The sequence below is a fragment of the Panthera onca genome, chromosome C2, assembly GCF_046562875.1.
Source record: "Panthera onca isolate mPanOnc1 chromosome C2, mPanOnc1 haplotype 2, whole genome shotgun sequence".
NCBI lineage: Eukaryota > Metazoa > Chordata > Mammalia > Carnivora > Felidae > Panthera > Panthera onca.
In genome coordinates, this window is record NC_138347.1 from 120,295,678 (window position 1) to 120,307,871 (window position 12,194).

Consider the following 12,194-nt stretch of genomic DNA (forward strand, 5'->3'; position numbering starts at 1 on the left):
ATGATGGAGTAAAACCTAAGTGTGCAGGTAAGCTGCATGCTTCTCATACATGCTCCACGGTCTCCTACCTCACCCTCTTCACTCACTTGATTTCTTTACTTCTGACCCTGCATCATCAAACTCTTTCTATCTTTCAAAGCCCTAATGCCTCTGCATCTTTTAGGGAAATTTTCCCCATGTCTCTTCCACCTACCACAGCCCAAAAGAAATCACACCGTCTCAGGATTTCTGTTTTCCTGTCTCCTACTACATTATACCTGCTATTAGATGTCTTTGTGTACATGTTGTCTCTGTTAGGAGATAAAAAGCTGCTTGGGATGTCAGACCAGGTTTATTCATCCTTGTGTCCCCCGTAGCCATAACCTGTGCTTTGCTCATTGAATGACCTCAGTAGACTAATAGAATTTGAGTAGATGATAGCAGACACCCAAGGTAACTTGCAAAAATCTGGTACCTTCACTGTAGTATTACTGAGAATTGTCTAAGTTTGGATTACTAGGAATAAGGAGTGCATTTTCACTTGTTTTTCCTTGATGCAGGAGTTACTGTGGAAGAGATGGTAATAAATAATGATTAAGGGCATAGAATATGCAAGACATGTACTAGAGGCTTTGGACTTCTTCCCCCAGCAGTTTATTAAACCAGAAGTATTGTTGTGTCTATCCATGGAATGAGCTTCTCTAAGTTATTCCTTCTTTTCATGTCTTCTTCCTTTCATCTACTTCTAGTAATTGTAGTAAAACCTTACATGTACTTACTTATTAATGTTTAATTTATGAAGCATGTTAATATCCATCATATGGCTTTATACTCAGAACAGACCTGTAAGACAGATGGGTGCTATCCAAATAAGAAAAATTGTCTCTTAGATGAGTGAAGCCATTGGCCAACATTACTCTTTTTCTATCTGCAGCCATGAACAGAGAGTGAGTGGTACCTGGGCAGGATAAAGCCCTGATGGACCCCAAGCCCTGAGGGGCATGAACCATACTGTTACTTTAAAACTCCTTTTTTTTTTTAAGTTTATTTATTTATTTTGAGAGAGAGAGCACAAGTAGGGGAGAGGCAGAGAGAGAGAGGGAGAGAGAGAATCCCAAGCAGGCTCTGCACCATCAGCATAGAGACTGATGCTGGGCTCAAACTCACAAAACTTTGAGATCATGACCTGAGCCAAAATCAAGAGTCAGACACTTAACTGACTGAGCCACCCAGGCACCCCTAGAATTCTTAATTTTACTGACCAAATCTAGTTTTTGTATGTTCTCTTTGACTATTTCTTTTTTCCTTTTTTTTTCTTTTTTTTTTTTTTTTTTTAGGTTTTTAATTCTACTTTCTTTGGGTCCATTTTTATGTCTCTTATCTAGCTTCTTGAGGTAAACAGTCCATTTTTTCTCCTTTTCTTTTCTTTTCTTTCCTTTCCTTTCCTTTCCTTTCCTTTCCTTTCCTTTTCTTTTTCCTAATGGAAAGCATGTAAGACTGTAAACTTTCCTCTGAGTAATCTGGTTTTATCTCATTGGTGTTGATAAAGAATTTACTCTACACTTATTGCTGTTTATTTTACATGAGCTAAAATTTCAAATTTGATTTCATCTTCAATTTCATCTAGGAGAATATAGTTAAAAAGCCCTAATGGATACATTTTTTAAGGTATGGTTTTGTTAACTTCCAATTTTATAACATTGTGATCAAAGAATTTGATTTGTTTGCTTTTTCTTTGAGGGGGGAAGATTTATTGAACTATTGATAGTAAAATATACTATCAATTTTATTCCATGCAAGTAATTTCTTTTCACATTCTAGTATTGCTGGGATTAAAAATAAATAATCCCAAAATGAAAAAATTTTAAACTCCTCAAATGTCCATGAAACTGAAATTACTTCATAGAATCATGTCAATTCTAGAAAGTTATGTGAATAAAAATGGAGACTAAAATACAGATATGGAATTTTAAAACTTTTTTTATAGTTAGCAAAAGACATTTTGGATGGTACAAGGTCAAAACCAAGTCACAACAAAAGTGAATTAATTGATACTTAATGCCAAAGTGTTGGTCAGAGATTTGCTTCTCAAAATGCAATGCTAGGACCAGTAGCACAGACATCCCTGGTAGTATAAAATGCAGAATCATGGGCTCTACTCCCAGCCTATTGAAGCAGCATCTGCATTTTTTAAATGTTTATTTATTAATTTTGAGAAAGAGTGTGCACACAAGTGAGGGAGTGGCAGAGAGGGTGGGGGGAAGAGAATCCCAAGCAGGCTCCACACTGTCAGCTCAGAGCCTGATGTGCGGCTGGATCTCAGACACAGTGAGATCCTGACCTGAGCTGAAATCTAGAATCAGACACTTAAGGACTGAGCCACCCAGGCACACCCAGAATCTGCATTTCAACAAGATTTCCAGGCGATTCAAATGTAGATTAACATTCCAGAGGCATTAGGTAAAGTTCTGAAATCTCTCTTGCCAAATTCAGATGCTTCAGGCCACAGATGCTCAGGCCACCTGAGCTTTCAGGTGGGATCAAGAAGCTCCTTTTTTCTTTTTTCTTTTCTTTTCTTTTCTTTTCTTTTCTTTCTTTTTTTTCTTTTTTTTTCCTTTTTCTTTTTTTTTTTTTTTTTTTGAGAGAGCAAGAGACAGGGTGAGTAGGGGAAAGGAGCTTAGGGAGAGAGAGACAGAGACAGAGAGAGAAAGAGAGGGAATCTTAAGTAGGCTCCACATTGCCAGCACAGAGTCCGACTTGGGGCTCCATCCATGACCCTGGGATCATGATCTGAGCTGAAATTAGGAGTCAGAAACTCAACCAAGGGAGCCACCCAGGCTCCCCCAAGAAGCTTCTGATATATGGGAAGGATAGTAGGGTCGCTGTAAATTAAGCACAGGCTGGGCATGAGAGGGACAAGCAAAACAGAGGGTTAAGAAACAGCAGTAAGAGAAAAGAAAGGAAGTGGGTTCCTCTGAGGTGAGCTGTGTCTGTCACTTAGACACAGACATTGGAATTCACCATTTTCAGTGTCCTTTGACCTGAAAGTTTGTGGTCTAAAGATTTAGAAACACTTTTTTTTTCTATACCCAGGAGACTTCCTGAGTTTATCTTTAAACCTCATAGCTCTTGAAAAAATTTTTATGATTAGCAGGTATGATAATGATATGTTTTAAAATTTTACTTTAGAAGAATTGCCTGTGTAAACTTAAAAGGATATTTGAAAATCTATAAATTTATCTTGTCTTTACCTTTTGAGAAAGTTGGGCTGCCTCTACTAAAAATGTCTGATTCATTTGGAATCAGTATTAGTTCCTTGTCCTAAACTTTAAAAAAGGGTCAGGGGGGGCACCTGGGTGGCTCAGTAGGTTCAGTGTCTGACTTTTGGTTTTGGCTAAGGTCATGATCTCATGGTTCATGGCATGGAGCCCCATATCAAGATCTGTGCTGGCACTGCAGAGCCTGCTTGGGATTCTCTCTGTCTCCCTTTCTCTGCTCCTCTCCCACTTGTGCACCCCTCCCCACACTCTCTCAAAATAAATAAAAATTCAAAAACAAAAAACAAAAAAAGACTAAATTGAGGTGCTAATCCTAGTGAATTAATAAAGTAATATATAGGAAAATGACAGACCCACACAATTGGAGGATATCCAAACTTTAGGAAAAGAAATTTTTTCCACAGCAGCTCTGGCAGATAATCATTCAACCCAAACATTTCAGATCATAGGAAACTTCTCACACTTCAAGGCAGTCACTTCTTTGTAGGATAGTGCTCATATTTTGGAAAGATCATGTGACTGGAAATCAGAAGACACAAGTCCAAGTATAGCCCATGCCTCTCTAGTAGTTCTAGGCCTAACTTACTCCCTTCCCCCAAGCCTCTTGTTCTAATCTACTGGCTCAAACTCCCATCACTTTTTAAAAATGTCAATTCCTTCCATAAGTAGGAATGGAACTTGGCATGGCATCACAGCTGCCATTGACATCCCCTGTTGTCCCAGTCATAACAGGAGGATACAGGTTGGATCTTATTTCCAGATGACATGGCTTCACTGGTTTCAGAGAACCATCAAAGTTTACAATGAGAAGGGACCCACAAGTGAGGACTTGTCAGGATTCATCAGGAAAAGAGAAACCAACTAGCTATGCCCAGAGTTTAATGCAGGAGATTGAGTATACAGATGATAAGAGACCTGAAAAAATAGAACGGGGGCACTGAGGCAACACAGGTAGTAATTACAGGAAGCAAGTGTAAACCCTGGGCCAGGAGAAGCAAAGGGAAGAGAATCTAGAATTTCCTAAGAGGTAACTGCTGAAGCTGGGAACCAGACTTCTGAGTGGGACCTATGAGGCTTGAACCAACTTCAAAAAGCTATTGAGAAGAACCATGGCTGAGATGCAACTGACAGGAGCAGCAAGCAAACAGGAAGGGAGCAAGGCCTTTCCCCTTCTCACATCCTAGCCTCCCTCTGGAACTCATATTAGCAGAGCTCAACAGGCTGTGGCAAAGGAAGATGTGGTCTGCATGGTCCCAGGCCCATATCACAGGGCAAGCACAAGAGACTGGGTTTGGAGCTGAGACACTAGTTTACTGACCCGCACAAAGAGCACTTGGTGCCCCTCCCTCTCCTCGTACAGCTGAGAATCTGAGTTGCAGAGCATGTAAGAGAGTTGTCTAGGGCCCCACACAACAGTAGTACAACTAGTGCTAACAGGCAGAGTTATGCAAAAATATAATGACAATTAAAATATACTTCTGTAAGGTAGAAAACTCTCAACTCTGAATTTGCTTACATGGCAGAGAATTTATAGATAATAGGTTTATTTAGATGAGACATTTTCAAAATATGTTTTGGCTTGTAAAAGTCAAACTAATTACAGTAATTTGTGTGAGTTAATTAATTACTAAGGTATAGAATTATGATTATGTAGCTAATACTAAGGGTTCAAGATCAACTCAGTTGTTTTAATTACAACACCAAGCATCTGGTCAGATAGGTACACTTTTCATTGTTTGTGTGACGTATCTATACACAGAGCTAAAAAAAAAAACAAAAAAAACAACAACAACAACAAAAAAAGGATTAGCAGAAACACTGCCTGTTAGTAGTCTAATGGAGGCGAAGAAAGGAAAACCAATGAAGCTACTAGGGAAAACAAGATATCCAGCCACCTCAGATATGTAATCCTCATATCTCTATTTCCCTGGGACATCAGAAATGATATTTTTTCAGATGGTTTAAGATTACCTTAAAACATTCACAGATAGTCTAATATAGGCAGAAAAGCACAGGGAGTTTGTGAAATTGTGAATCTCAGCTCTGCCACTTTCAAGGTGACCTTGAGTAAATTACTTTTGTTTCTTACTTGTTACATGGGAATAGGGATATTCATTAACTTATTCAACAAACACTGGCTGAATGCCTACCATGTGCCTGGCTTTGCTCAAAGGGTTAGGGACCAATGAATCCCTGTGCACTCCATGAGCTTTCCTTTGCAATGCTGGAAAGCAGAAAATAAACACATGAATATAGAAAATGTTAGGTGGCAGTGAATAATATACAAAAATAAAGCAAGATAGGCAAGTAGAGAATGATGAGAAGGACCATTTTTATAGAATGCATAGAGAAGGCCTGTCTGATAATGTAACATCTTAAGGGAGGGAGGGAACCATGTGGATATATGAAGAACAGCTTTCCAAACAGTGGGAACCAGAAGCTCAAGACACTGCAGTAGAACGTGCTTAGCAAGGATATAGTGTACAGCAAGGGGTGAGGATAGTGGGAGATGAGCTCAGAGATCTGTAGGAAGGGGAAAAGGAGGCAGGACTAGATCCTACAGGGCCTTTTCATCATGGGGATCCATTACAAAGTTTAGAACAGAGGATTGACATGATCTGAATTGTCCAAAGAATCACTCTGGCTGTGTGGAAGCTAGACTGTGAGAGTCCAACAGTGGACACAGGGGGACCAATCAGGAATCTGTAATCTAGGGGGGAAAAAAAAGTGATGGTGGCCTGGAAAAGAGTGTTAGGGGAGGAAGCGTTGAGAAGTGGCTGGGTTCAGGTAAGTTTCAAAGGACCAGCCAACAAAATCACTGACTTACAGAGAGAGGAAAAGTAAAGGGTGATCCCAGAGTTTTGGCCTGAACAGCAAGAAGGATGGAGATGCTGTTACTGGAAAGGGGAAGACAGTAGGAAGAGCTGATTAATAGTACTAAGCCTGTTGGGAGGTAATAAATCAATGCAATAAATAAGATGATTTTTACAAAATGGTGCATTCTTGGTTCATTGTAGGCATCAGCAGATCTTAAATCCCCTCCCTATCCTTTATAACACTTCTTTGTTACCACTTGTTCTCAGAATACATTTAGGCACTACCCACACGTACTCCCACCCTTTTTATTCACCACTTCTCCACAAATCAATATGTATAATCAAAACATTTCCACATCAGTGGGAGGGTCAGCTAAACCTCACCCAGAAAAATCTCCAACAGACTACAGAATCAGCAGAGAGAGATAAATTATGTTTTTAAATAAAGAAAGAAAAATATTTGATAACAAAATAACATGCATGGCAATCTTCCTAGTGCCTCAAGTACCTAAAGTGCTTCAGTACCCTAAAAGTTTCTCTGGTATTGGTTGTTTTTTAATAGAATATTTGTGAAGAGTGACATATAATATTTTGTAAGCATCCTTTTCTTAGTATTTCTGAGGAGAGGCTAAGAAACTGAAAAGTTACCCAAAAATCTATAGAATGCTTACTGCATATATATTTCTTGGCAAAATTTCCTAGTCATTTTTATCCTTTTGCCTAAAATTTTGAAGCATATTAAAAGAAAATAAGTAATATAAATGTTTGTGCACTTGTACTAGGTAAATGTGCCATAGCAATATTTTATCCAAAGCCAATCCAAGAAATAACCGATGTATAAATAGAAGCATCCAGTCTAAACATTTTAAAAAATGCTTGGTTCTTTAAAATTCTTTATTGCAGATTCATTTGCGATGTCAGTATTCAGTTCACATATCTCTATACTCTTAAGAATCATCAGCATTTAATTTATGAGTGTTTTTAGTTGGAAAGATTCTGCTGCTTGAAATTCAATTCAGTCCCCTTGGTCTGACTTGAGGAATACTTACATCTTGTGTTTTTCCCAAAGCCCTCCTCTATGCTCAATTTCCCATAATTAATAGAATATTTAATCCAAAGTAGAATGCCACCCCCACCACTTCCATACCCCAGCTCAGGAGGGATAACAGAGAATAACAGCCCAGAGACAAATGACACATCTGTCTCAGGGTTGCTACTCCTCTGTCCCCAGGAAACATCTAATGTATGTATGGTTTCATGTATCATTTAAAGCTGGGTATACTGGGGGCGCCTGGATGGTTCAGTCAGTTGAACAGCCGACTTTGGCTCAGGTCATGATCTCATGGTTCATGAGTTCGAACCCTGCCTTGGGCTCTGTGCTGACAGCTCAGAGCCTGGGGCCTGCTTTGGATCCTGTGTCTCCCTCTTTCTCTGCCCCTACCCTGCTTGTGCTCAGTCAGTCTCTCTCTCTCTCTCTCAAAAATAAATTTTAAAAAATTAAAAAAAAAAAAAGCTAGGTATACTGATGGCTTAAGAAATAAATCCTGCCGCTAGCCTAGAAGCAGCTGAGAGCCCACTGTGGGTTGGAAACACACAAGAACAGACCAGCTTACCTGCAAGGAGTGTGTGCCTTGGATGTGCTCATGTGATTCTTCAGCAGCATTAACAGAACTCCCAGCTCTGTCAAGGAGGCATAGGGGCAAACAAGGACCTTTCTCTTGTGCTTGGCAAGTAGAGGCATCAGCATGAGCAACAAAACCCTTGTGGATTTCTTAGATCTGTGATTCATGGTTTTTAATACTGTGTATGATGGGAACCTCTTCAGGTTCATCAGGGTACCCAGTGAAAAGCCAATGTTTGAGCAAATATGCCAGCATTTAGTATAAAATGCAAAAAAAGCAGTTGGCACTGGCTAGGAGAAGCCCAGAGTTGATTATATAGTCTTTTGTTCATGTTTCTCCAAGCATAACTTTTTTAACTCATGACAAGAGAAGAAGGTACTTCTTAATACTTTTCTTTAGGTTAATCCTGTAAGACCCATGTTTAAAACAAGTAGCAAGGTATACCCCAATATAGGATCCTTTTAATTTTAGAGACTATTACGTCATGGTAATTGTTAGAAGTAGCTCTACTGACACCTAGTCCATCTTCATCTAGCTGAGGTGGCCCTACCCTTTGGCTTAGATGGCAGAGAAAATTGATTTTGACCAGTATGTTTTTGAATTTCAGGAATAGTCGCTGTTCTTTTCTGTGGAGTCACCCAGGCACATTATACCTACAACAATCTGTCATTGGATTCCAAAACGAGGACTAAACAGGTAAAAGAAAAAATTCACTACAGGCTTTGTCTCTTTTCACAGTGTAATGGTTATGTAGCAAGTCTGCCAATGCACTTGGAAAGAATTTCATTAGCGAAGGAAGAAAGTACGCTTAAGGCTTCATTATAGGTTGGATATTTATAGATTTTTTTTTCCTCCAGGATAACCATTAACAATTCTCTTGGTAAGCAAAAATATAGTTATAATAGTCTCTCCCTCCTGAGAAATGTGGAACATAGACTGTCAGTCTTGAAGATGAAAGGCCCACAGTCGGTAATAATTCACAGTCACTTACATCTAAAAGCATTATAAAGCATGTGAGATTGGGTAGTTATACAGAGAGAAGGAAATGAAGAAGAATAAGGAAGTAATGTTTGGTCTTTAATTGGGTGCTTTCACTACTCCGTAAACTCAGCTGCCAGTTGTCACACTAGCGGAATGTAGCTTCCATATGCCAAAAACACATGTGTTTGGATATAGATTCCTTACACAAGTATGTGCTGCACAGCCCCTCTGTGCCAAGCACTATGCTAGGTACTAGGAATAAAAGGACGTGGGATATGACCTTGTCTTTAAGATGTTCATTATCAAGTCTGTTGATGAGGGTAAGGACGTGTAATGAACAACTAATTATCCACAGTGTGATATGGACTGTGATAGAAATATCTGTATAGTGTGTTTGGGGAGCATTCAATAGGGCATCGTCTTGTAGCTAGAATTGGGAAGGTGAAGAGAAAGTTTCCAGAGATGATATCTGATCTTAAGCTTGAAATACAGATAGAAGTTAATTAGGTAATCATGTGGAACCTAGTAGGGGGTGGGAAGGCAGTATGAAGGGCATTTGAAACCAAAGTTGAGGGTGGACAAAATCTCTGAAGCAGCTGATCAAAGCACTGTAACTAGTTCTGTGTGGCTAGGGAATGGGGTAAGGCTACAGTGAGGGTTGAAACCATAGATAAAGCCAGAGACAAGTTTATGAAAGGACTTTCATACCTTGTGAAAGAGTGTTTTGACTTTATCCTAGAGGTAATGGGGAGTGGCTTAAACAACAGAAAAGTATTGTCTGAGAAATGTAGAAGTCTAAGATCAAGGTGCCAGCAGGATTATTTCCTTCTAAGGGCCGTAAAGGAGAATCTGTTCTATTCCTCTCTCTTAGCTTCTGGTGGTTTTCTGGCAATCTTTGTTATTCTTTAACTTGTAGACACATCATCTTGATCCCTACCTTCATGTTCACATGACATTTTTCCTAAGAGTATGTCTGTCTCCAAATTTCCCCTTTTTATAAGGACACCAGTCACATTAGATTAGAGGCCCACTTTATTCTGGTATAACCTCATTTTAACTCAACTAATTATATTTTAAATGACCCTATTTCCAAATAAGGTCATTTTCTGAGATATTGGGGGTTAGGACTTCAACATATGAATTTGACGAAGGGTAGGGAGTTGGTGTTGGGGGGGTGGGGGATGGGATTCAGCCCATAACAAGAAGTCACTAATGTATCTTAAGCAAAGTAATTTTAGGATAAGTGGTGTTCCATTTTAGAAACATCACTCTGGCAAAGAAGAGGAGCATGGATCAAATAGCATTTGTATTAGTTACCTTTTGCTGTGTAACAAACAACCATACAACCTAACTTCAGTGGCATTCAAAAAGAAACATTTATTTTGCACACATCTGCAGGATTTAAGTCTAAGGTGGGCTTGGCTGGGGCATGTGCCAGTGCCACCTGTCTGTCATTCTTCTCCTAGCAGAAGAACAAGCCCCAATGTGCAAGTTCATTTCAAGCCTCTGCTTGCATCACATTTCCACATCCTACTGGCCAAAGAAAATCACATGCCTGAGCCCAAGGTCAAGAGACTGAGCAGGTCACCAGCCCACAGTGGGAAAGCACTGCAAGGTTATATGGTAAGGAGTATGGATATAGAGAATAATGAAGAATTGGACCAAAGTATAATCTACCCCAAAATGCAAATGGAGGCAGAGAATCTTCTATAATAAGCTCATCAGTGCTGAAGATATCTGATGTGATATTGGCGCAGTGGGAGTGGGGAAGCCAAAGTGACATCTTAGCAAAACCTAAATAGGAGTTTTTGAAGACTTACCTTAAAGCTCTCTAAAATAGTTAATTGTTTTCTTCTCTTTCTCTTTTCATGTCCCAAGCTCAGCTGGACCTGACCCTATCTCCTGCCTCCCCAGGGACTCTGCAAGGTCACCCTTCCCCCTCTTACAATCAGAGGAATCATAAGGATACAATTAGAGACATTTTAAGGACCCACAGTTTTTAAAAATGAAAAAAAAAAAAAAATGATACCAATACCTAGAAACTTCCAGTATAGGAATCCTTTTAATTATAGAGACTACTGCATTCCCTAGGGTTTAAAGGGAAATGCCTTGGGCTGGTTTTTCCTGACCTTGTCTGGTTCTCTGAGCATTTGTATTCTGGGGAACTGAACTCTGGTTAGGGACTCGCACTTTTAAGTCATGCTATCTAGACTGCTCAGCAGAACTTCAAAGTTAACTCATCCCATGGCGAGACAGCAACCCAGCACCTAGGGGAGACAAAGCCAAAATCAGTGCCCCACAGACTTCTGTTCTCCTCTGAATGACTTGACAAGCACTCCCTGATGGACTGCCAACATCCTTTCTTACAGTACTCTTCTTTAAGAAAGGGGATTTTTACAAGTTCATTCTTTAACATCCAGGTAATTGCATCCCTCCATCTTTGTTTCCCCCTTTACCTCCTTTCCTGGGTGCCTGATTCATAGTAGAAACTTAATGAATGCCTTCCCTTCCCTTCTCATACCTTTCTTCATTGCTTTTCTCTCAGGATTTGTCATTTTCTACTTATTTTTCTTTCATAATATATGCATATCTAGCATATGTACATATTTTGAACATACATGCATGCACACGCGCACATATTCTCCACCCTAGTGTACAGTCTGAGGTCACCACTTTGAAAGAAATTAACTTCACAGATAAGAAGTTCTTTAATTAACTTCACAGATAAGAAGTTCTTGGCTACATCTGTAGCAGTGTAGCAAGCGAAGTTCAAACTCCATGTGGGAAACCAATTACAAATTGTAAAGAAAGGCTGAGGCAGGTATTATAGAGGTTACCACTATTTCCTTTCTGAAACAGGGAAAAATTTGTAAAATATTATATGATAATACATGGTTACAGAGAATAATATCTCTTTGTATCTCCCCACACTATTCTCACTGTCAGTGGGAAAAATAGAAGTTGCACAGGCTCTGTGCCTCTGTCCCCAGGACTGTTTAATGGGAACAAGGGAAGTTAATTAGTAAAGTCTAGGGACAATCTGTGAAAATCAACTTTTTATTATAAAATGCAAAGGTGATATGATTTATAAAGGAATTGTATTCATGGACTGTGGCTATATCAGCTAATCAAATAGCTATATCTGGATACAAAGACTTTTAAGAATTATATATCCTTTATAGCTTCAAAAATTATAGTGCCTTTTTAAAATTGCATTTTCACTTTATTTTTTTTCATTTTCTTTCTTATTTTTCAATATATGAAGTTTATTGTCAAATTGGTTTCCATACAACACCCAGTGCTCATCCCAAAAGGTGCCCTCCTCAATACCCATCACCCACCCTCCCCTCCCTCCCACCCCCCATCAACCCTCAGTTTGTTCTCAGTTTTTAAGCATTTTCACTTTAAAATATGTTTTGCAAATTAATTTTCACTCCAACCTATGAAAAACACATGTAATATCTCTATGTGTTAGGCACAAAGCAGCATAATAGAGACATCGTTGCTGTTACCCACCA

At 39.2% G+C, this 12,194-nt stretch overlaps 1 protein-coding gene across 3 annotated transcripts in view; it reads left to right on the top strand.

Moving 5' to 3' along the window:
* The window catches only part of SLC9A9 (solute carrier family 9 member A9), a 581,314-nt gene that overhangs the window by 302,411 nt on the left and 266,709 nt on the right, over positions 1-12,194 (top strand). For all 3 annotated transcript variants that reach the window (XM_078432268.2, XM_078432267.2, XM_078432269.2), the window contains one exon: positions 8,303-8,391. In XM_078432268.2, coding sequence (XP_078288394.1) covers positions 8,303-8,391 — 89 coding nt within the window. The remainder of the gene's footprint in view (positions 1-8,302; positions 8,392-12,194) is intronic.